General features: G+C 48.0%; 3 protein-coding genes and 1 pseudogene across 4 annotated transcripts in view; 2 read left to right on the top strand and 2 right to left on the bottom strand.

Annotated features, from left to right (window-relative positions):
• atr (ATR checkpoint kinase) overlaps positions 1 to 3,558 on the top strand; it is a 29,450-nt gene extending 25,892 nt beyond the window's left edge. The window contains exons 40-48 of the mRNA XM_080522617.1: positions 90 to 224; positions 360 to 563; positions 737 to 880; positions 1,095 to 1,245; positions 1,344 to 1,500; positions 1,623 to 1,776; positions 1,925 to 2,076; positions 3,029 to 3,134; positions 3,268 to 3,558. Of these exons, the coding sequence (XP_080378743.1) occupies positions 90 to 224; positions 360 to 563; positions 737 to 880; positions 1,095 to 1,245; positions 1,344 to 1,500; positions 1,623 to 1,776; positions 1,925 to 2,076; positions 3,029 to 3,134; positions 3,268 to 3,441 (1,377 nt within the window). The 3' untranslated portion in view covers positions 3,442 to 3,558. The remainder of the gene's footprint in view (positions 1 to 89; positions 225 to 359; positions 564 to 736; positions 881 to 1,094; positions 1,246 to 1,343; positions 1,501 to 1,622; positions 1,777 to 1,924; positions 2,077 to 3,028; positions 3,135 to 3,267) is intronic.
• Positions 3,559 to 4,816: 1,258 nt separating this feature from the next.
• Positions 4,817 to 7,993, top strand: LOC308149709 (endophilin-B1-like; the record flags this gene model as incomplete). Its single annotated transcript, XM_080522607.1, has 10 exons — positions 4,817 to 4,873; positions 5,021 to 5,162; positions 5,639 to 5,771; positions 5,934 to 6,063; positions 6,291 to 6,383; positions 6,476 to 6,562; positions 6,673 to 6,696; positions 7,167 to 7,256; positions 7,462 to 7,562; positions 7,669 to 7,993. 10 exons carry the CDS (start codon positions 4,817 to 4,819, stop codon positions 7,991 to 7,993), a joined length of 1,182 nt encoding a protein of 393 aa, XP_080378733.1.
• A 3,129-nt stretch (positions 7,994 to 11,122) lies between these two features.
• On the bottom strand, positions 11,123 to 12,866 carry LOC308149699 (survival of motor neuron-related-splicing factor 30-like; annotated as a pseudogene). The gene is made up of 3 exons: positions 12,813 to 12,866; positions 11,860 to 12,072; positions 11,123 to 11,425 (listed from the first exon to the last, which is right to left on the bottom strand). The product of its transcript is annotated as a survival of motor neuron-related-splicing factor 30-like (transcript).
• Positions 12,867 to 19,147: 6,281 nt separating this feature from the next.
• On the bottom strand, positions 19,148 to 20,530 carry LOC308157810 (solute carrier family 35 member G2-like; the record flags this gene model as incomplete). The annotated part of the gene is made up of 1 exon (XM_080531411.1): positions 19,148 to 20,530. One exon carries the CDS (start codon positions 20,528 to 20,530, stop codon positions 19,148 to 19,150), a length of 1,383 nt encoding a protein of 460 aa, XP_080387537.1.
• Between the last annotated feature and the right edge of the window lie 2,762 nt (positions 20,531 to 23,292).

Here is a 23,292-nt window from a genome sequence, read left to right as displayed (position 1 = left end):
CACCAGTGGGTGTGTGTGTGTATATATGTTGTCATCTTACGTTGAATGTCTTTTGCACATCTGTGTGTGTGTGTGTGTGTATGTTGCAGTCGACCTACCCCACCCGTATGAACCGCTGTAAGGAGATCTTGAGTAAGGCTGTCAGTCTGAAGGAGTCTCTGGGGAAGTTCATCGGAGACGCAAACAGACTGACCGACAAACTGCTGGAGCTCTGCAACAAACCGGTATACACACACACACACACACACACACACACACACACACGGATGTGCAAGACATTCAACGTAAGTGTGTGTGTGTGTGTGTGTGCGTGTGCGCGTGTGTGTGTGTGCGTGCTCGCGTGCGTGTGTATTTGTCAGGTGGACGACAACTGTAGCAGCCTCAGCATGCCCGTGCACTTCAAGCAGCTGAAGCGTCTGGTGGAGGAGCCGTCGTTCAGTGAGGTCCTGATCCCCCTGCAGGCGGTCCTCATCCCCACACTGCCCTGCACCGGGGGCGCCAACACCCTGCAGCACGACGCCTTCCCCGGGCACTGGACCTACCTGGCAGGCTTTGACGACGTGGTGTGTGTCTGCGCACATGTTACACTGTGAACCTGAATAAAGCATTCAAAGTGTCTGTGTCTGTGATGGAGAGAGAGAAGAGCGAGACAGAATATGAGTTACTCTATGTTTGTCTGTTGTGAATTGAATGTGTTTCTCAACGTGTGTGTGTGTGTGTGTGTGCGTTCCTATAGGTGGAGATCCTGGCGTCTCTACAGAAGCCGAAGAAGATTGGTCTGAAGGGCTCTGATGGGAGGAGCTACACTATGATGTGTAAACCCAAAGACGACCTGAGGAAAGACTGCAGACTGATGGAGTTCAACTGCCTTATCAATAAGGTGCGTGTGCGCGTGCGCGTGCGTGTGTATGTGTGTATGTGTGTGTGTGTGAAAGCATTACCCATGTTCACTGCAATCGCCCTCAAGAATGCTGTTTTGTGTGTGTGTGTGTGTGTGTGTGTATGTGTGTATGTGTGTATGTGTGTATGTGTGTATGTGTATGTGTGTGTGTGTGTGTGTGTGTGTGTGTGTGTGTGTGTGTGTGTGTGTGTAGTGCCTGCGTAAGGATGCTGAGTCGAGGCGGAGGGAGCTTCATATCCGTACGTACGCTGTGATTCCTCTCAACGAGGAGTGTGGCATCATCGAGTGGGTCAACAACACTGCAGGGCTACGACACATCCTGACCAAGTTATACAAGGAAAAAGGTAAATACACACACACACACACACACATTCGCTCATACATGTGCCACATCGTCATCAACAATGTGTGTCTGTGCGTGTGCGTGTGCGTGTGACTTCAGGTGTTAACCTGACAGGAAAGGAGTTGAAGAAGCTAATTCTTCCCAAGACGGCACCGTTTGAGGAGAAGCTGCGGCTCCATAAGGAGGTGTTGTGTCCTCGACACCCCCCTGTCTTCTACGAGTGGTTCCTCCGGACCTTCCCCGACCCAACGTCATGGTACGGTCCACTCTAACCAGGCTCCCTAAAACTCACTAGGACCCCCTGTCTCTACCCCTAACTGTTCACGACGGCTCTTAACGCTTAAGTAAGTGTGTGTGTGTTTGTGTGTGTGTGTGCAGGTACAGCAGTCGCTCTGCCTACTGTCGCTCTACAGCAGTGATGTCTATAGTGGGCTACATCCTGGGGCTGGGAGATCGCCACGGGGAGAACATCCTCTTCTCCTCCCTCACTGGGGAGTGTGTGCACGTGGACTTCAACTGCCTCTTCAACAAGGTGCGTGCGTGTGACAGGGATTTGGCATTGGGGTTTTTGAGAAGTCTTAACTGGAGTTTATCCTTCTATCTTTTCTCTTCTTGTTCTCTTTCTGCTTCTCTCTCCCTCTCTCTCTTTCTGTCTCTCCGTCCCTCTCTTTCTCTCTCAGGGAGAGACGTTTGAGGTCCCTGAGGTGGTTCCGTTCCGTCTGACCCAGAACATGGTCCACGCCATGGGGCCGATGGGCACAGAGGGCCTGTTCAGACAGGCCTGTGAGGTCACACTCCGACTGATAAGAGACCAGAGAGAACCACTCATGAGGTACATACACACACACACACACACATACACACACACACACACACACAGTGGGTCTGTTGTCCAGTCATAGCTCGTTATAGAAAGTAGGCACATCAAAACTATCCATAGCAAATATTTATTATTACCTGTTCACTTGACATGTCAGGGTTTTATCTGGTCTGGATAGGCGGGTTTGTGATGAAAGCTGGCTAGGACCAGTGGCTAATGTAACAGCTCATTGTAATGATGCTGGTCAAGTGGATGTCACTGGAGACACCCCAGACTTTCAGTGCTGCAAAACTGACTGTTTCACTTTCATCCCAGAAACAGGGGCAGGGTGAAAAACTGGCGCCGGTTAGAAGATCTATTTTCTCTTTTCAAACATCTGAGTTCAGATATATTATCGACTGGTCACGTTACGCCACATTACTTGTACTAGCACATGTCTCAAGTATAAAATCAAAGATTTGATCACACTCAACAATCTCGCATAAATAGCTTTATTTACAGTCTCCTATGAGGCTTTCTATACAAGCTTGCTATCTCTGTCTCCAGATATTTTCGTAAGGTATGTCATGGTATTCTTTGATGCTTACATATCACTTCACCAGCGTATTGCTATTTTCACTCATGGCCTCAGGGGAGCCAGACTTCATGGGTAGCTCCTTTAACCTCATTCATTATCTCCAGCAGTGTCTACATATTATGTTAAAACGACAGTTTTTAGGCATAGCACACTAATGCACATAATCCCAAATCCCTGGTTCGATTCCGGCCATCAACATGTCCTGCATGTCATCCCTCCTCTCTCTCACTCATCCTTCCTCTTCTGTCTCTATCCCAATAAAGCATAAATGCCCCCCCAAATTGTTTATTTTATTTTTTAAATGAAGAAAAGAAAACACAACTTTGATAAAAGAAAAAAAAGGAGTCGAGTAAATGTAGTTTGGTTCTGTGTCTGTGGTTCTCCCAGTGTGCTGAAGACGTTTCTGCATGACCCGCTGGTGGAGTGGAGCAAACCAGCCAAAGGACCCTCCAAGACCCAGGTCAGCGAGACCGGAGAGATCGTTAACGAGAAGGTACACACACATACGCACGCATGCACACACACACACACACACACACACACACACACACACACACTCTCACTGTAGAGATATGAATATGAAGGTATTAACCACAACTCTCTCTCTCTCCCACCCCCTATCCCAGGCTAAGACCCATGTGTGTGAGATCGAGCAGCGTTTGCAGGGCGTTATCAAGAGCAGGAACAAGGTGCTGGGTCTCCCTCTCTCCATCGAGGGACACGTCCACTACCTCATACACGAGGCTACTGACGAGAAATTGCTCTGTCAGATGTACCTGGGCTGGGGGCCCTACCTGTGACTGGCACACACACACACACACACACACACACCCTAACAGTTTCTTCAGAAAAATGTATTTCTTTGTAAATTAGATCCTTCTCTTCTGTTCTGTTCTGACTACCATCAACGTTTTCCTTTTACACTGAGTGAAAAGCACTTCATAGCACTGCTGTGAATATTATTTATATATATTTCCCTTCAATAAAAGTATGCTTATTTGTTATCATGCTGGTTTCTTGCTTGTTGTGTTGTGTTAACCGTGTATGTGCACCGTGTGTGACTGTGTTTCCTAATCTCTTCACCATGCTCAGATTACTGAAATCAGTCTGTCAAGTGGCTATTTTAATCCCACAGTTTTAACACTGTTAACACACACACACACACACACACACACACACACAATCTGTAAGTGAGGTGGAATACTCATCTGAATCAGCTCCTCCCACTGCTGTCCAAGGACCAATTAGATTCAAGATTGTCAACTTGGTCAGAGCCTAAGAGGATGAGGGGGAAGGAGGATAACAGATAGCATAGAGGTAACAAAGAGAGATAAGGAAGATACGTGTGTGTGTTTTGAGTGTGTAATAGATCTGGCATCTGCACGGCAATGAGGTCTGACACGCAGAGGGTGACAGTGTTCTTCATCCTCCTCTTCCTCCTCTTCATCAACGCACTGCTGCTATTCCAGCTAGCCTTCAACTAGAGCTGGGAGACGGAGGAGGGGGAGACTCGAGGAGGCCATCTGTCTGTCTTCTACCCCCAGTAGATAGAGGGAAGAACAGAGGGAGACATGACACTGTTGGGACAACCTCAACCAGTATGGAATTGTGAGACGAGTGAAGATGTCAGTTCCATGTATTCATACAAGTCATCATACCGATATTTAACATCAGCGACAACTGTGCAATTGTCCTTTTTAAATGGTGCGGCGTTTCATCATCTGGGCGTCACGGCGCGACTACTGTCTTGCGCGCCATCCACTGGCGTCACCGACAAATCCCCTTAAGCCGCGAATAAGAGCGCCGATCTACAGAAGTAAACACAGAACGAACGAGCCGTCATTTCTTCACCGTCATTCAGTCTCAGGCTCTCAGCAGCCCAAATATGTAGGCTTTATGGATGACATTATTATAACAACAGAGATGCGTGCATTACACATTTGAGACTGGACCGAAGGATGTCGCTGTCGTCGTTTTGTCTGGGACCGACACGGTCCACTGCTGTCGCTTTGTGCATGCTCCTGTAAGCGCAGGTGTTTTTTTTTAACATCCAAATGGCTGCTTGCTCGCTTCACCTCACTCGTCGTCGGGCATTGAATGGTTCTTGACCCGTTTTGAGAGCAAGACCACCCACCGCCGGAGAGCGACCCGGGGACCCCCGCGACCTTGAGAGAGATGGATTTCACGCGGCTGGCCGTTGACGCGGGAGCGTTTATTAATCGCGCCGTTCAGGTAAAGTCCGATTGATTCCGGAGACAGATCATTCATTCACATCGCCTCTCATCCACGTACACGTGGTGATTGTGGATTATTTCGTAGGATAGTATGTGCCAGAAAACAGAAAAAAAAATGTAAATAATGTGCCTCCATGAATTCCAGTATACTGGAGAGACTCTGGGACAGGCAGAGAAGACGGAGTTGAACGGCCGGTTGGAGGATCTCCTTGCCAGAGCGGAATCCACCAAGACACGGACAGATCAAATCATATCACAAACTGTGGTCTTACTACAACCCAGTCCTGGTGAGCCTCGTATGACCCTGTTCAAATAGCGAACACATGTATCATTCCCTTCTCACTTCCTTGCAGTAGTAGTCATATCTAATTAGGCTACATTAGATTAGACACCACTCATTTAATGATCTTCCAATTCAATGAATCCAATTGTGTTACATCAGTCGAAACTGATAAATGGAGGAAGGATGCATTTTCAAAGTATGAGAACAGGATACTTTCTGTTCATCTTGCAGCCATGTTAGACAGAAGTATCCAACACACACACACACACACACACACACACACACACACACACACACACACACACACACACACGCACACACACAGCTTCTGCAGACATCCTCACCTCCCAGGCACTAGAACACCCACGGTGTTGCTGTCTAGATGCTGGCATGCTTTCAACCACAGCCCTTTGTTCTGTAGCTGAAAATGTTCAACTCTGACCCCTAGTCTGAGTTGACCTGTGACCTTTGCACCCCCAGGAGCTCGTATCGAGGACCTGCTGTATGAGCGTCTAGACTGGAGCGCCCCCCCACGGCCACGCTCACATGAGGTACTGGGAGAGGACATGATCCAGGCGGGGCTGGAGATGGGCGCCAATACACCCTATGGTTAGTGTCTATATAACCTACACACACCCACACCAAGGACCTAATGCTAGTGTGCTAGTGTCACCTTAACCATGGCACCCTATTCCACTCCTAGCCTTCTTACATAGCCGTTAGAGACTGGAACACGTGTGTGTGTGTGTGTGTGTGTGTGTGTGTGTGTAGGGAGTGTACTGCTGAAGGTTGGAGAGGCAGAGAAGCAGATTGGGGGTGCAGAGAGGAAGTTCGCCCAGAGCACCGCCATCCACTTCCTGGCTCCCCTACGGACCTTCACAGAGGGAGACTACAGAATCATACAGGTAACACACACACACACACACACACACACACACCTTTGTGCCAACTACACAAATGCTCTAAACTTACGTGTGTGTGTGTGTGTGTGTGTGTGTGTGTGTGTGTGCGCGTGCGCGCCTCTCTCTCTCTCTCTCTCTCTCTCTCTCTCTCTCTCTCTCTCTCTCTCTCTCTCTCTCTCTCTCTCTCTCTCTCTCTCTCTCTCTCTCTCTCTCTCTCTCTCTCCGTGTAGGAAGAGCGTAGGCAGCTGGTGAATAAGCGTCTGGACCTGGACATCTGTAAAGCCAGACTGAGAAGAGCTCACGAGGCCGACACAGAGGCTGCCGTGAGTAGCCATGACAACAATGCTTACATCACTCGTAACATCACAGGTCCAATCTGTCCATCTAACTGCCCTGTCTCCTCTCTCTCTCTCAGAGTCTGAATGCTAACCCTTTGAGGAGTGAGGAGTACGTGGCTCAAGTCTCCTACATGTTCAGCTTCCTACGAGTCCGATGGCTGAAGGTCTGCGTCTTAGCCTGTCGCTAACTAACTAAAAGCTACTTTGGCACACACATGCACACACAAAATCTAACATATTTTGTTATTTCTGTCATTCTATTCCATGCTGTCAGATGTGGGCTCAGGAAGTGGCTCAGGTGAGGGAGTGTTATTTTTGTTGTTATTTTGCCTCTTGCGGATGGTCATGGCATGTGTTGTTTTGTGTGGTAATGTGTAGTGTAAGATTGTGTTCTCTTTGTGTGTGTGTTTGTGGAGCTGATGGTGTGTGTGTGTGTGCACGCGCGTGTGCTTTTGTTTGTTTATTTGTTTATTTAAACGGATCCCCATTAGTCATCACCATAGGGAGGACTATTCTTCCTGGGGTCCACATGAAAGACAGACAGTCAAACATAACAAAATCAATCAACAAAGGAATAATTAGTGAACATCATTCACTTATTAAAACTTAGACAATAAGACAAATGAAATAAATGAAATATAAGAACAGAATTAAAATAAAATACAAGTAGCAAAGTAGTATACAAAGTTAAAGAAGAAGACAGAGAGCTCACACCAAAACTATAGTATTATCGTCAGTCCTGTGTGTCCTGTGTGTGTGCGCTTGCAGGCAGAGATGGAGCTGAGGATCTCTCAGTGTTTGTTTGACCGGCAGACAGAGATCACCAAACTGCTACTGGAGGGAGTCAGCACTACTCTGGTAGGTACCAACGCACACTCTCTCTCTGTCTCAGACTGATGTGAACACACACACACACACACACACACACACAAACACTCTCTCTCTCTCAGACCGATGTGAACACACACACACACACACACACACACACACACACACACACAAACACTCTCTCTCTCTCAGACCGATGTGAACACACATTCTTGTCTACCGTATTGTGTTGCAGGACCACCACCATCGGATCCTGGGTGACTTTGTGGAGGCTCAGGCTTGTTACTATGCCCAGTGCTGTCAACATGCACAGGACCTGCAGAGACAGTTGGCCAGGTCTGTCTGCACTCACAATGGATATCACCTCAATGTGTGTGTGTGTGTGTGTGTGTGTTTTTTGTGGTGTGTGTGAGGTAACCACTCTGTGTTGTCTCATCTGTAGTGCTCCTCCTCTGCTATGCTCCAATAACAACTGGCGGTCGGCACAGGTTACGGACCAGCCCTCCACCTCCAACCAGGCCACCAACCAGTCCGCAGTGGCCGACCAGCCCCCGACAGCCAACCAACCCACAGGAACTAATGAGCCCCCAGCAACCAAGGAGCCCCCAGCAACCAACCAGGCTACTCAACAGCCCCCAGTAACCAAGGAGCCCCCAGCAACCAACCAGAATACTAAACAGCCCCCAGTAACCAAGGAGCCCCCAGCAACTAACCAGGCAACCATGGGGTCCTCTACCACCGACCAGGCAGCCAAGCAGCCAATCTGACCCAGGCAGCCAAATCAGCCCCAGTTACCCAACCAGCTGTAGCCTGGTTGTGACTCAGTAGTTTTCTGTGTGTGTGTGTGTGTGTGTGTGTGTGTGTGTGTGTGTGTGTGTGTGTGTGTGTGTGTGTGTGTGTGTGTGTGTGTGTGTGTGTGGGGGGGGGGGGGGGGTGGGTGGGTGGGTGGAGGGGGGCTGTTGGAAAACCCGCGTGATCAGCACCAATCAGCACAGTTCAAGAGAACAGAACGGGTCAGCTTTTTTGCCAAAATATGTCAAATTAAATTAAACTTTATATATAGCAAATTTTGTACATAAATGCAATGCACTCCACAAAAATATATTTAAAAAAATAATTTAAAAAATATGTTAGCTATGTGAACTCAGGAGGACCGAGTCCATTTTCCCTCAAGTGTATACTTGTGTACTTACATTTGTGTAGGGGGAGTTGACAAATGTACATTTCAGGGAAAAGGATGGAGAATTGGGACGCACTGCCAACAACAGATTGTGATGTATTGTGGGAGGATATGATCAACCAATCAGTCATTAGTATTGTTGTGTGATGAGAACAGACTGATGGAGTAAGACTGTACCTCCCTGATGACTGTGTTGAAGATGATGTTGAGGTCCATCCCGTTCTCTCATTCGTATGTGATTGAGTTGCTCTGTCCATCCATCAAGAAAATGATACGGTTGTGGTAGGAAAAAAAAGAAATATTTTGATAATGTTTTTAAACAGTATCACATTGTCAAACATGATAGACATATTCTGTGTTGTCTGAAAAGAAAGTGTTATTCTGTGATATCAGAGTTGTTGACATTGTTGTTATGGTCTGTAATAATAATTGTGTTGTGTTGGCATTCTGTTGCTCCGTAGAGAGAGAGAGAGTCTATTGATGAAACCATGTTGAAATGCTTTACTGGACATTCCCAGCAGTCCAGCCATTCATTTTCACTGTCAATCGTTGTGCCAACATGCAGTCGTGTGTGCTGTACATATGCCTCCTTACAGCTGTTTGACCTTTCAGTTTAACGGCTTCCCCAAGCCACTGGTAGTGAGTGACATACTGCAGGGAAACAAACCTGTGTGTGTGTGTGTCTGTGTGTGTGAGAGAGAGAGAGACCCCCCCCCTCACCCCTCTGCGGGCTGAGGTCATTTTCCATCCAGCAACATGGTGTCAGTGTGGACAAGGAGGGGGGAGGTGGCAGGCAGGCTGGGGCACCGAGCTGAACAGGGTCTTAAACATGTTCCATGGTGTTAAACCTCACCTCACACTCACTCTCTTACTGCACGGCTACAGCGTGAGGTATGTTTTACCCCCACACGTTCTCTCACTCGCCCCTCAACTTTCCCCTCTCCACACTCTCACACTCTCTCGCTCTCTCTCACACACACACACACACACACATATAAACCCCTCCCCCCCAATACCCAGATAAGAGCGGATTGGGTAACTATTTCCGTGTCCAGATGTTGTTCATTGTCTCAGTGAAGGCAGCTCTGCTGTGGGTCTCTGCTGTTAACACCCTGGAAGGAAACACACTGTTAGCACTAAGTCACTGGGGTAACCGCCATATGCATATATGTGTTTGTGCAATTACGCCTTTGTGCGCGCGCCTGTATGAACATTGTACACCCGTGCATGTACTGGTCGCTCTTATGTTGCTCAGGTTTGACATACTACTCCTCCTAATGTGACGATAATGTGCTTAGAGCAAACGTCAATGTGACGCTTGTTTCTCCCGATTGGTCTTCTGCCAAGCGTAATGTTATTAGTATATATAATATAACTCAGTCTCAGTGTATCCCCAAAGGCCCTTCACACACACGTGACCATATGGTTTAACTTGGCCTGCTGCTGTGATGGTGGTGCAGTGATACTCTATTATGGTTTCTAATCATATTAAACTGATAATTGGCTCTGCTGATGAAGCATACATTGGACTGCTATGCTATACTCAATACATTTCTTCAAGAATTCCCTGCCCTTCATTTCCTGTATTCCAGAGAAGAGGAAACACCCCCAGTAAAAACATCATCACCATTGCCACCCTCATTAACTGCCCAGCGAGAGCTGAAGTCATTGTACTATTGTTAGCGTGTGTTTTGCTCGCCAATAAAGTTCTGTTGTTTTAAATGTATGTAGTCTGCGCTTCCTATTTTTCCCTCTCTTTCTGTTGCTCCCCCTCCATCCCTCTCTCTGTGTCTCGCCTTCGGTCACTCTCCCTCCTTCTCTCACAGAAGTGTTCGTTGCCCAGACAAAGGTGTGGTCTCCAGGTGTTAAATGTATTAAAATGAAGAGTTTGACATCACTGACATTTTATTTTTGCTTTGTCAGCATGAGTGTTGTGTTCTTTCAAAAGATATTCTTCTCGGTTGTCCCCTCTGTCATTCCTCACCTCCCTTCATCTCTCTCTCCCCCATATCTGCACACCCACTCACACAGGCATGTGAGTATGTGTCACAGGGTGAAATGGGACGCTGTGATAGGATGGGGAAATCACGGGCATGGTTAATAGACACGGCTGAAATGGATTCAGGGACATTGCCGACGTCACTGGGCTGCGCTCCAGGAGGGGCTGGGCAGGTCCTGTGTCCAGGCAACCAGAGACTTCTGGTTTTGTTTGTTTTTTAAACACAAAAACCATAACCTTCATGGTTACCATGTTTTACTGTTAAATGTACAACCCCAATTCCAAAAAAGTTGGGACGCTGTGTAAAATGTTAATAAAAACAGAATACAATGATTAGCAAATCCTTTTCGACCTATATTCAATTGAATACAGTACACAGACAATATATTTAATGTTCAAATTGATAGACTTTATTGTTTTTTGTAAATATACACTCATTTTGAATTTGATGCTCATGTTTCCAAAAAAAGTTGGGACAGGGGCATGTTTACCATTGTTGTGTTACATCACCTTTCCTTTTAACAACACTCAGTAAGCGGTGGAACTGAGGACACTAATTGTTGAAGTTGAAAGCAGAATTCTTCCCCATTCTTGCTTGACTTCAGTTGCCCAACACTCCGGGGTCTCCATTGTTGTATTTTGCGCTTCATAATGCACCACACATTTTTAATGGATGGTCCTTTTCCTCATTAGCCCAGAGGACACGCCGTTAAACGTTTACCTGTTATTAGAGTAGACCGTGTTGTTGAACTGCTGCCACTTGGGTTTCTGGTCCTCTCTCTCCTGCTCTCTCTCCTTCATCCTTGCCACCTTCTTCTGAGCCGCCTTCTTCTTCTACTCCCTCTGCTCTGCTATCTGCTCCTTCCTGGACTTGTTCTCGCCAATCCCGTCCTCCTCTGAGTTCTTCCCTTCCTCGGATGGGTTTGAGGTTCTGGAGCGGAACCACCATCGCGTTCCTGCAAAGGTGATGGCGGCCATGCCGTTCTCCCTGTCTATCTCTTCAATCTCAGCCTCATACACCTGTCCATCCTGGCTCCACACAGCCATACACCTGTCCATCCTGGCTCCACACAGCCATACACCTGTCCATCCTGGCTCCACACAGCCATACACCTGTCCATCCTGGCTCCACACAGCCATACACCTGTCCATCCTGGCTCCACACAGCCATACACCTGTCCATCCTGGCTCCACACAGCCATACACCTGTCCATCCTGGCTCCACACAGCCATACACCTGTCCATCCTGGCTCCACACAGCCATACACCTGTCCATCCTGGCTCCACACAGCCATACACCTGTCCATCCTGGCTCCACACAGCCATACACCTGTCCATCCTGGCTCCACACAGCCATACACCTGTCCATCCTGGCTCCACACAGCCATACACCTGTCCATCCTGGCTCCACACAGCCATACACCTGTCCATCCTGGCTCCACACAGCCATACACCTGTCCATCCTGGCTCCACACAGCCATACACCTGTCCCCCACGCTCCAGCTGTGTTTCAGGGGAACCGTGTCTGAGCTGTTGGCACTAGTGGCACCATCAGATGGCTGAGAGGTCAGGAGGTCTTTGGTCATCAACACTATGACTTTGGATAAGTCTCTGTGTCATTTAAGGAGGTCTTCATTGTCTTGGTCAGTTGATAAAGCAGCTTCCACCTGTTGTTAATTAATTTAGGTTTTAAATCATGATTCTTAATAGGACTGGTTGTTAAAATCCCTAAATATTCAGCACAACAATTGAGTGGAGTTGGAGATGTCCTCTTGGGTGGAGTGGAATTTGGCAATGATCACGTGGTGCCACCAGTACGACACATCTTCAGTTGTGGTCCCCGACCTCATTGGGTGTTTCGGCCAGTTATCACGAGGTTGGCCCACCACAGGCTGATCAGGCCTGGGTGTGTGTTGCACGGTGGCACCACGTGGTCATTTGGGAGCCCATGTTGGGTCCCTACGTTTCAGCCACAGCCAGTGACTGCTCCGTTCTGCTGCAGTGGACAGTTCTCTGATTGCCTTCCGTTGGGCCTGTCCTCTGATCCCTACTGCCCTCAGGAGCCTTGTGGTGGAGCTGGCTACAAAGCCTCTGCAGCCCACCTCCACTGGCCACACCTTCACGTTCCAGCCCCGCCCCTCTGCTTCGACTGCTAAGTTGGCATACCGCAGCCTCTTCCGTTCGAATGCCTCATCGATGGCCTCCTCCCATGGGACCGTCAGTTCTACGATTTTACTTCAATTGTTTTTCATAGATTGCACTAGCCAACAATAGAAAGGGTTTGCAAAGTTCCCCTTCCTTTTCCTTTTCCTGGAAATGTTTCTATTCACGTTAAAAACACATTTTTATTGTGGTAATAAAAGTCAAGGATGAAGAAGTACATTAGCTTGTGTATACTGTGACATACGCACCCACACCACGTGTAGAATGATTTGTGTTTTGCAAGAATGATGTGATGCATTTCGCAAGAATAATCTGACGCATTTACAAGAATGATGTGAAGTATTTATGAGAATGATGTGACTAATTATTAAGCAAAGGCTAAAGAGCACCTGGAGTCTGGTGATAAATCTGCTTTCTGATGTTATGGAGCGTTCTGACCTTCAGCCAGATGTTATTGGACCACAGCAGAGTGGGACCACAGAGTGAGACAGTAGAGTGAGACAACAAAGAGTGGTTACCGCGCGCACACACACACACACACACACACACACACACACACACACACACACACACACACACACACACACTACACTATTGACATTCATCACCAATATTCTGAATTGCCCCCAAATCTCTTTTCTTCTGGTAACATCACAGGTCCAATCTGTCCACCTAACTGCCCTGTCCTCTCTCTCTCTCTCTCTCTCTCTCTCTCTCTCTCTCTCTCTCTCTCTCTCTCTCTCTCTCTCTCTCTCTCTCGCCCTCTCTCTCTCTCTCGCCCTCTATCTCTCTCTCGCTCTCTCTGCAGGTGCTCTCTGCTTTCCATCTGTAAAACTGCCACCAGCTCAGACCCGCCCTGCAGATGCTCCCTCCCCTCCCCCTCCACAGACAGACAGACAGACAGAGCGAGGGAGGGAGGGAGGGAGTCCAGGGGTCTGTAAATGATCATGACATAACCGACTAACTCATTTGTTATAAAAATAACTTCTAAACATCTTCTAAAACATGTGCTTGGCGTTGACAGATAACTTGTCCTGTGACGTCGTCCTAAATTTCACCCCAGGGCCACCCAGCTCTCTACACACAAAGCTTTTCTATTACACTTTTCTATTATTTTTATAATAGAAACGTTTTCTCAAAGCATGGCTCATTTTCTCTTAACCTTTAACACAAATCCAAAAACTCACACAAAAGCAAACACTGCATTCAAAATAATGTTATGTCTTCTCAAAATGAAATGTTGTCACACACACACCGTCAAATGAATAGACACTTGTCAGAACCAATTGAGCACTGATGTGCTCAATGGAAAACACTATAATCAGCGGAAAACACTACTATCAGTAGGCCTTTCGTATTCGCATTTTGAAGAATAGAAGGATAGAAGAAGCATTCACATTTAGAAGAATAGAACAAGAATAGAATGTTTATTTTATTCTACATCTCAGCAAACACAGTTGGATTTGTAAAATGTTCTTCATACAGAACAAACAATAGATACAATTAAATAAGCCTTCTGCATACTGTAAAGAAAAAGAAAATGAGGCTGCATCTTGCCTTTCGTTTCTGTCTTGCCACAGGACCTCATCGACATCATGCCTCTCGCTCTACCTTTCTCTGCAAAGTTGGCATCCATTGTTCTCCAACACACCTTTTATTGCTCACATTTTATTGCTAAAGCTATGATTGCTCATTCAAAAGCAGTAGGTGTTTACCCGTATGAGGAGTGTGATTGTGTGATTGGTGGTTCGAGTTTAGCATTCTGAATGGTAGTGTTTTCCAAGAGATTTTATCAAGGAAGATTGTGCCAAATGTAGAGAATTGTATTTTGTGTTTTGTTAACTGTGTGGTTTAGAGCTGCAAAATGAGTGATATGCAAGAAATGTATTTGTCATTGTGAAGAATTGGTGTGAGATAAAATACACCAGTTTCAGGTTTTGGTCGTTGTGTTTGAGGTTCCAATGTTAGTGTTAAAGTGATAGAGAAAAACTGTAATAACACAAATACACAGCCAGTATTAGTTGTTTCTGATCATGAGGGACATAACTGTGATATGTATTTAAACCTTTTGTTACATACATTATAAGACATAGTTGGTCACAACAACGTGTAAGAAATTGTATAAATGGAAGTTCAATAAGAGGTCAAGACAGACATCCATTCACAGGACCAATTCCTGTGATTCAGATTCCTTCACCCCTTTGCACTCTCCCTCCCTCCTCCAACACCATCACCTTTCTCCTCCCCCTGCCCCCTCCCTGCCCCTGTGCCTTCCCCCATCACCCCCCTTTCTCTCAGCCCATAGTAGAAGTAGTCAAGGTTTTATTTAACATGCTACCTTCACCGAAGCATGACTCACCCAACCTCCCTCCTCCCTTCTCCCTCCTCTCCCTCCTCCCCTCTTCCTCTGTGTGGGGGTTATAACAGTCAGCCCAAGCAGCCCAAGGTAGCTTTAGTGACTGACAGAGAGACGAGAAAGAGGGAAAGAGTGAGAGAGAGAGAGAGAGAGAGAGAGAGAGAGAGAGAGAGAAATAGTAGACTGTGTGTACAAGACAACGAGGAGAAAACATTATTCTTAACATACATGCTGTAGTTGCACACACACCACTCCAGAACAGTAGTAATGTGTGTGTGCTTGGTCTGGCGCATGGTATATGTGCTCTGCTGGGTGTGTATATCCGTGTGTGTGGATGAGAAACAGTATGACATGAACTACGACAACTACGGCAACGACATCGCACAGGACCAACAAGAAGGTGAGTGTGAGTCTCTGTTACACTCCTTTAGTTGCCCCCCACCCCCTGTTCCTCTCTATCTCTCTTCTTTAATCCTTCAGCTGTTCCTCTGTTCCCCCTCTCTCTTTATTCCTTTACCTGCTCCCCTGTTCCTCTATCAGCAGCATGAACCTACTGTGTGTGTGTGTGTGTGTGTGTGTGCGTGTGTGTGTGTGTGTGTGTGTGTGTGTGTGTGTGTGTGTGTGTGTGTGTGTGTGTGTGTGTGCGTGTGTGTGCGCGTGTGTGTGGCTGCCGTGGCTATTTATCCCTTGCTCTGTTTGTGATGAGAAATATTTTGACTGCAATTTGTCATATTTTTGGTTCATTTCATGATTATACATTTCATGTACTTCATCCAGGTTATGTCTAGTTTGGATGAAGTACAAAATCCCCATTCATTTATTTACCTTTCATTTGACCAGATAAGTGGATAGAGAGAACACCCCCCCTCCCCCATTCTTGTTGATTAGCTGTGCTTATGTTTATGGGGGAGTGGCTTCAGCCTCCATCAGCGCTGGTCCTCAGTGTGATTTCTGGTTCTTTTTCTTTTTGGGGGGGTTAAACGTTTTATTATAATTTAATGATTGACAATACAGGATATTCTACACATAAAATAATACATAAGAGCATCCCCTCTGGTTCTCTCTCTCTCTTTCTCTCTAGGGAAGTCCCCAGTGATGCCATGCCAGGCTGCAGAGCTCTCTCACTGGGAAAAACTGTTTGTGGCCCTGGAGGACTCCCAAATGAGACAGAACATGCTGCTGGAGGCCATGGGGCAATGCTGTGGTGGGATGGCCTCCCTCAAGGCTCAGATAGACCGGGTCTCTGGGGCCTGCCAGCAGTGTGTACATGTGCCTGCTCTGGAGTCACTGTGCCAGGGACGGCTGGAGCAGGCGAGCCTCAGGCTGCAGAGAGGCCTAGTGGAGCTGGGAGAGGAAGGAGCGGAGAGGGAGAGGAGGATCAATGCCACGCTGCAGGGCCTCCTAAAGAGCAGCCGAGAGCAGAACACCAGGCTTGCCAGACTGGAGGAAGTGGCGCAGAGAGGGGAGGGTGCAGGGCCAATGGGGGCAGAGCATGGTGGAACGGGGCTTCGTTTAGGGGAGGGGCTTAGCGGGACTGGACCAGTGGGGGCAAGGCCTGGAGGTTTAGGGACGGGACTGGGTTTGGACGTGAAGCCGTTCCTGTCGTCGAGCCTGAAGGAACAGGAAGTGATGTCATCGGCGGACAGTGGGAAGCTGGAGAGAGCCCTGGTTGCCATAGCAACGGAGCTGCAGAGGGTGCAGGCACAGCTGAGCCAACTCATGGGGCGAGGGATGAACGAGGGAGGAAGAAAGATAAGGAGAGAGGCCGAAGGGGGAGAGAGATGATGGGATGGATTGTCAGTAAGAGTTTTAAAACTGGCATTGTAAGATGCCAAAAAAAGGACACATTTTTATATTGTTGTTTTGGGATTCTGTACAGTGACAGGGAATAATATTAACACTGTAAATGTCAATGGTGTAATTGAAGAATAAAGGCTTGTTAAACGTGTTAATGGGTCAGGGAAAAAGAGTTCCTCCCTCTTCACACATCTCCATCTCTAGTAAAGAGGGTTAGGCAGCGAGGGGAGGGTTGTACAGCCCTCTTTCTTTAGGGAAATAAAGTGTGTGTGTGTGTGTGTGTCTGTCTGTGTGTGTGTGTGTGTGTGTGTGTGTGTGTGTGTGTGTGTGTGTCTGTCTGTGTGTGTGTGTGTGTGTGTGTGTGTGTGTGTGTGTGTGTGTGAGTGTGTGAGTGTCTGTGTGTGTGTCTGTCTGTGTGTGTGTGAGTGTCTGTGTGTGTGTGTGTGTGTGTGTGTGTGTGTGTGAGTGTGAGAGTGTGTCTGCGTCTGTGTGGTTGTGTGTATGTGTTTTAATGCCTTTCTACAGTATGTAGCGATGTGATCACTGAGGTTGTGGACAATAGCAGGAGTGTCTCAGACTCTGTTCACACTGAAGCTTTAATTAGCCACAGGCCTCTCCCTCTCATTAGTGGCTTACAGCTTGTATTTATGCACTGACTGTGACTTATGTGACTTATATGTGTGTCTGTGTGTGTGTGTGTGTCTGTGTGTGTGTTTATGATTTATGAAGCTTCGCCAGACTCATTACTGGACCGCTAGCCTCTCTTGCCGGCCAACCAGGCAACCGGCCTGTTCCATCCTGGTTGGCAGATGAGGGATTTTCCTCCATTACAATGTAAAAAGTATTGAGCATCTGTAAAAGCCTTATATACAGTAAATGCAATCCATCTCATTAATTGTTGTTGTCGTTTGGTGGCGCCTGACCGTTCTCAGAGCGGAAGTGTAGGAGTATGTGTGTGTGTGTGTGTGTGTGTGTGTATGCGTGTGTGTTTAATTAGGGCCACTCCCTGACATCACACCCATACGTTCACTAATGAAAGGTTTACGACTTTGAAGAGAATTTCGTTTAAACCACATGGCATGAAAAGTGTGTGTATGTGTGTGTGTGTGTTTTCCTATAAAGCTGCACCTGGGTGGAGGAATGGAGAGCAAGTTTGGAGTGTGTGTGGAAACTTCCTCCTGACCTTCACCTAATTTTAGAATGTCACAGGTTGACAAGAGGAGATGGGAGAAGAGAAGAGGAGAGGAGGGGAGGAGATGAGAGGGGGAGGAGAGGAGAGGAGAGGAGAGGAGTGAGAGGAGAGGAGAGGAGAGGAAGGAGAGCGGAGAGGAGAGGAGAGAAGGTGAGAGGAGAGAAGGTGAGAGGAGAGGAGAGGAGTGAGAGGAGAGAGAGGAGTTCAGTGCCAGTGTGTTTATGTTCGACAGTCAGTTATTAGTCTTAATCACAGCTCCCTCTCTCACATTAGAGCTGCCATCAGGCACCTGGCCAAACAGTAAAGAGCACACACTCCCCTTCCTCTGTTTCTCTCCTTTTCTCTCTCTCACTCCTACACTGCTTTCCTTCTCTTTCATCATCCTCTCCTGGGGGCCCTGGCTCCTATCATCCTTGGCTTAACCCCAACCCCCCCCCCCGCCCCTCCCCCCCCTTCCTTGTTCTCTCTCTTCCTTACACTCTCTCTCTCTTTGATGCTAACAGCCAGATAGATGGCATTGCATTGATTAGCTCAGTTGGCTGACCCTCAGCAGGCTGCAAAAGTCAATGACTCTTCCTTCCCTGTGAAACCCAGCCAACATACACACACACACACACACACACACACACACACACACACACACACCATGAACACATTATAAGTCTGGGTGGCCTGGTTGACGTCCACTCCAAACCCAAGGAGGACTTCAGGTCATATAATATATATGCCCTTTAGCAGACGCTTTTAGCCAAAGCAACTTAATAATACAGTGATTCATAAATGTTTTGTATAATCGGTCTCAATGGGAATCAAACCTAAGCCGTGGCCTATTGCCATGCTCTACCCACTGAGCCGCACAGGACCATGTGACACGATAATACATACACATACATTGGACACCAGTGAGATTTTTTTATGTCACATTATCTCAACATCACATATGGCCAATGTAACAGACAACATACAATATTGGCACATTTCCAACATCAACAACAACAATACAAAATAAATACATCTGTTTTTTTAACATTCACCAGAGTCCCTTTATATATACATATACATCGACCTCATAACCTCACACCCACTTCACAGACAGGCTGCTCTCGGGACAGAGGTACAAAGAGGGGAGTCAGAGAGAGAAGAGAGAGAGAGATATAGAAAGAGAAAGAGAGAAGGGGAGGGAAGTCAGAAAGAGAGAGGGAGCGAGAGGGGAAAAGAAAGAGAGGAGTAGTCTCTATTTGATGGGTGAGTCCAGGATCTCCTCGTACTCCTCTCTCTGTCTCCTCGTGCTCCCGCGGGAGGGGAAGAGCTTCATGGTCACCAGCCATCCGACGCTCGCCACCACCACCACGCTCCCGATGACCTCACAGGCGTTGGGAGCCAATGGCAGCATGGCCAGCTGCAGTACCATAGCAATGGGGATCTCCAGGCTCTGGGAGGCAGAGACTAAGGCGGGGTGGAAGCGGGTGAGCGCGTGGGTCACGCCCAGGAACCCCCCGGCAGAGAGGGCAGAGAGCCCCAGTACCAGGCCCCATGCTTGGGCACCAGTGGGCCAGGCCCACCCCTCCTGGAGCAGGACCATGGAGCCTGCAGCCAAGAGGCAACTGGTCCAGCTGACGGTGAACAGAGCCGTGCCCACACCAACCCGTTCCTTTAGAGAGCGGTAGCCCACCAGAGCCAGAGCCATCCACAGCCCGGATAACACAGACAGAGACCAGCCGAACGCACCGCGCCAGAACAGGACCGACTGTCGAGCCGGCCCCGACCTGTCCGGACCCACCCCTGACCCGGTATCATCCATGTCAGGCACCAGCATCAGCGCCAGCCCGCCCACGCCTGTTGCTATAGCGCCGCAGTCAGCCAATCCCAGCCTCTCGTCCAACAGCAGGAAGGCGAGTGTCGCTGATAGAACGGTGGTTGCCAGGCGCCAGGTCGTGGTAGTGTCTCCGGTGGAGATGAAGGATAAGGAAGCGTAGGCGCAGCAGAGGGAGAGAGAGTACGCCACGCCGAAGAGAACCACCCGCAGTCGATAGCCCTCTGGGCCGAAGGGGTGCTCCCCCCGCTGCGGTGGTACGGCCCCAGAAAGGAGCTGGAAGATGGAACGAGCCAAGAGTAGTATTACAGGAGGGAGGTGGAAGCGTTCTGATGCCAGGCGGGTCAGAGCGCACACACACCCATGAGCCAGCGCCGCAACCAGCAGAGCCAACCACGTCAGCCGAGACGCTGCTGCAGATGCCTCGCCGAAACTGGCCAACTGCTCTCCGACCCCTCCTCCGGACCCCTTAACACCCCCGACTCCTCCCCCCGCTGCTCCCTCTCCTCCCCCTGCCGCCGCTGCCGTTTTAAGGGGCGTGCCTTTGTCCTTCCCTCCAAACAGAGTCCGTCCCCTCCACTTCCTGCCCTCAGTCAGCTGTTTCCTGTCCGAAGTCTCTTCCAGGAAGGAACCAAAGTCCTCAAAGGAGGGCGCGTCGTCGTAGCCCTCGTCTCCTGGCTGAGGGAAGTGTGTGTGGACTCCGGGCTGGGGTGAGTAGGGTGTGTGAGTGGCGTATTTGGCTGTGACCGTATGGGGGTGGATCTTCACTCTCTTCTTGCTTCCCAAGAGATGAGCGGACTCCATGGTTGGACCTCAGAGTAGACACACACGCACACCTGCAGGGGCGAGAGGACAACAGTCAAACTGACATACTAACCTGACAAACTCAGTCAGTCCATTTACAAACTTTCTGGAAAATCCAATCATCTTGGTAGATAAAATCTTTCTGACAACATCACCTCAGTTAAAGATGCATTACAGATGATTTGTTGTTAATCCTTTGCATAAAAATGTGGCCTAAGTGTTGACCGTATGGTTCAATATTGTAAAAACGATTTCTTATCTCATTCGACTAAACAGTCCTTGGTTTAAGTCAAACAAACTTTTGCTAAATAAGCTTTTTGCTCATGGGTGTGTGGAGGTGTATTTGCAAACTGGTAATTTCTTGACAATACTTATTTCTATTAAGAGGACCTGTTTTTTGGCCAATGAGCTCTAAAAACAACAACTCATGGCTGAAATGTTACAAATATCCTGTAGCATCTCTTTAACATAAACATTCATAGGTGTGACGGGGGCAGAGTGTGCTGAGTAAATATAGAGAGAGGGGACATCATAATGTTTGCATGCAAATTAATGGTTACATAATGTGAAACATGCTGCCTCATAACTGTCTCTCTCTCTCTCTCTCTCTCTCTCTCTCTCTCTCTCTCCTTCCCCTGTCTCTCTCTCCTAGTGGTTATGTTTAGCTCATTATCTCTGAGCTGGTCTGACTCCGTCTTTTAGGGCTGCAGTTAGACATTAATTTACACTTTACATTTGAGTCACTTAGCAGATGCCTTTTCTCAAGAGCAACTTATTCTACGTAGCCTACATGTGACCATGTGTTAAAACAAAGTAGGCTGGATATCAGTCCTGTTTCTGCTTTGGCAAACACATTACCTACTGTGAGTAAATGCTAAAACAAGAGAAGCGGTCAAAGCGAAAACTCTACAACAAAATATTCAATGAATGTGTGAAATGAATGAGACTGAGTGTGTTGGTGGGAGGGTATTTCAGAGAGTAGCCTAATCCTTTTCTCACACAAGGCATATGATGAAGTCTGACACCCTCAAGTTCTGAAAGTGAGATGAATAAAATGAAGAATCCTCCTCTGCCCTGTTTGGTGTCTGAGACCGTCAATGGTTGTAATTCACCAGGCTGACGCAGCCTCTGCAATGCTGTTGTCACTGAGCAGCAGGTTCACACCTTGTTCACAATCTGAAGAATGGCTTTAGCCACCCAGCCTGTGATTTTAAACCAGGATAGAATACTGCAGTGAATACTGCATTCGTTTAATCTCGACCTCATACAAATGATAATCTCTTGTTATACAGTCAATGATCACTGAAAAAAAGGCTGTATCTGACTCTGTAGCCTATCCCGACTAAGTGTATGTCTGTCTATCTTGTTGATGACTAAATGATGCCACGGGTCAGAGCGCGGCACGTGCGTCATCGTGCTATTGGGCGCGTGTATGTCCTGTCAAGGTTGTCAAGGTTATCTTGGTTCCTCGCTGACGCCTGAGACGCCAGTGACGCCAGCGAATTATGGACATACACGCACAGGCACACGCACACGCGGACACACACACACACACACACACACACACACAGAGAGAGAGAGCGAGGGAGAGAGAGAGAGTAAAGAGAGACGTCTCCCGGGGAACAGATCGTAATTCATAATCGATTTTACTCCTCTGTATTTATTTTAGGATATCTCACATGATAGGCCTATGGAATAAATGATTGAAGAGGCTTCGGGTAGGCCTATTAGGCGACATATGCTTCATCCCTGCACATGGAGCCCAGTCCCGTTGACACATTATGATTAATAACGGTGCGAAGTTCCCGTCCGACGAGTCAGCAAGTTGTGATCATCGATCCAGCCACTTTCATTCTCTACTACATCCCTTGTGTCAACACGACCGTCGCACATCTACTATTATACACGGTGGTGCCAATTGTATGAATGGCACAAGGCGCGTACCCGCTCAGGCGCGCAATTCTGCTCCCGCACAAGGTGCACAAAGACAGACAATGCCTTAATCACCTTGCGTCTCGTCAGACTCACAGTTTCGACCATAAATGCCATTCCCGATCTTGTGATGGTGCTAAAATCACCTGAAATAGACAGAGACCACTATGTCGACCATCGAGCAGAATCTCACCTGGCTTCTTCCGACCAAGGAACCCACCGGGATAAAACTCAGTCGGCACGAGCTCCAGTCATTGACATTTATGACAGAAGAATGTCCTGTTGTCTGTCAGAGCACATATAGAGCCATTCCTCCATCCCTCTCTCCTCCCCCACTTCCTCCTCCTGTGTTGACTTTAACCTCTCCAAAGGTGCAACGGCTTCAGCCGACTCTAAACGGCCCGATCAGAGCGTTGTCCTGGCCTCGGAGCGCAGAGCAGGTCAGCGCAAAGACACCTTCCTTCTCCAATTCCGACTCCCGTACCTCCTCTCACCTCACATCACTGGTACAGACGCTCCTTCTCAGCCCGACGAAGGAGGGAGGGGAGGAGGGGAGGAGGGGGCGGGAGGAGAGAGAACGAGCTAACAAATTAAGGGCACAGCTCCACCAACGCCGTTACGGCATCGTAAAGTCTCCGTAACGTTAAGCGCAGTTTTACAACTCATGCATGGTGATCTATGAGATCTGATAGACAGCATACGAAAGCAGCGAAGTAGGCTATGCGAAAAGCGAGGCTCGCTTGAAGGAAGCAGCGTAGTTTTAAGCTTCGAGTTTATTTTCCAACAAGAGAAATAAGAAGCACACAACATACAATATCAATGAATATAAA

This window comes from Nansenia antarctica, assembly GCF_963989245.1.
Source record: "Nansenia antarctica genome assembly, chromosome: 1".
NCBI lineage: Eukaryota > Metazoa > Chordata > Actinopteri > Argentiniformes > Microstomatidae > Nansenia > Nansenia antarctica.
The sequence above is the reverse complement of the archived record's forward strand: the minus strand, read 5'-3'. Positions and strand labels throughout refer to the sequence as shown.